Here is a 600-nt window from a genome sequence, read left to right on the forward strand (position 1 = left end):
GGGGGTAGTCACCTGTAGGCATTGTAGAGGTTCCGCTTCTCGTTCATGCCCTCGCACCAGCCCTGGGCCGAGCAGGGCAGGGTGAAGTTCCTGGCTGGAAATTCCAGTATGCAGTCAGCACTGCTTGCGCATGGCGTCTCCTCCACACGGGCATCGTCCAGATCTGTCACCTTCAGCTCCCCATCCACCAGCACAAACTGTCGAGGGCGGAAGTCCAGCAGAGTGACCGAGCCCAGTGGGGAGTGGGCCAGGTGGTGGAGGAGGCGGCCCAGGCTCAGGCAGATCTGAGGGGCAGACACAGGGCTGCTCACTGCTCTCCTGGTTGGGGGATGGAGGGACCCCAGGGCTCCCTTCTTTGGGCTCTGGAATTAGCTTGTGGGGTTTGGTCTTTCTCTTCTATAAGCCCCAATGCTCAATAAAGGCTGAGACCAGAGGCCTTAGAGAGGAGGCCAGTGATTTCTGATTAACCCTTGGCTAGCCTAACCTTGCAAATAACATGGAGTGGGTAGAAAATGGGCAGCAGGAGGTCGGGGGATAATGAATCCCTTCTCTGAAGTTGCATCTTGAGTGTGGTTTTAGTTCAGTGTATGGAAACAGAGG

At 56.5% G+C, this 600-nt stretch overlaps 1 protein-coding gene across 1 annotated transcript in view; it reads right to left on the bottom strand.

Annotated features, from left to right (window-relative positions):
- Positions 1-600, bottom strand: part of PKDCC (protein kinase domain containing, cytoplasmic) — a gene marked incomplete at its 5' end in the record, with an annotated part of 11029 nt that overhangs the window by 4408 nt on the left and 6021 nt on the right. The window contains one exon of the mRNA XM_008569563.1: positions 13-284. Coding sequence (XP_008567785.1) covers positions 13-284 — 272 coding nt within the window. The remainder of the gene's footprint in view (positions 1-12; positions 285-600) is intronic.

This window comes from Galeopterus variegatus, unplaced genomic scaffold (genome assembly GCF_000696425.1).
Source record: "Galeopterus variegatus unplaced genomic scaffold, G_variegatus-3.0.2 Scaffold511, whole genome shotgun sequence".
Taxonomy (NCBI): domain Eukaryota; kingdom Metazoa; phylum Chordata; class Mammalia; order Dermoptera; family Cynocephalidae; genus Galeopterus; species Galeopterus variegatus.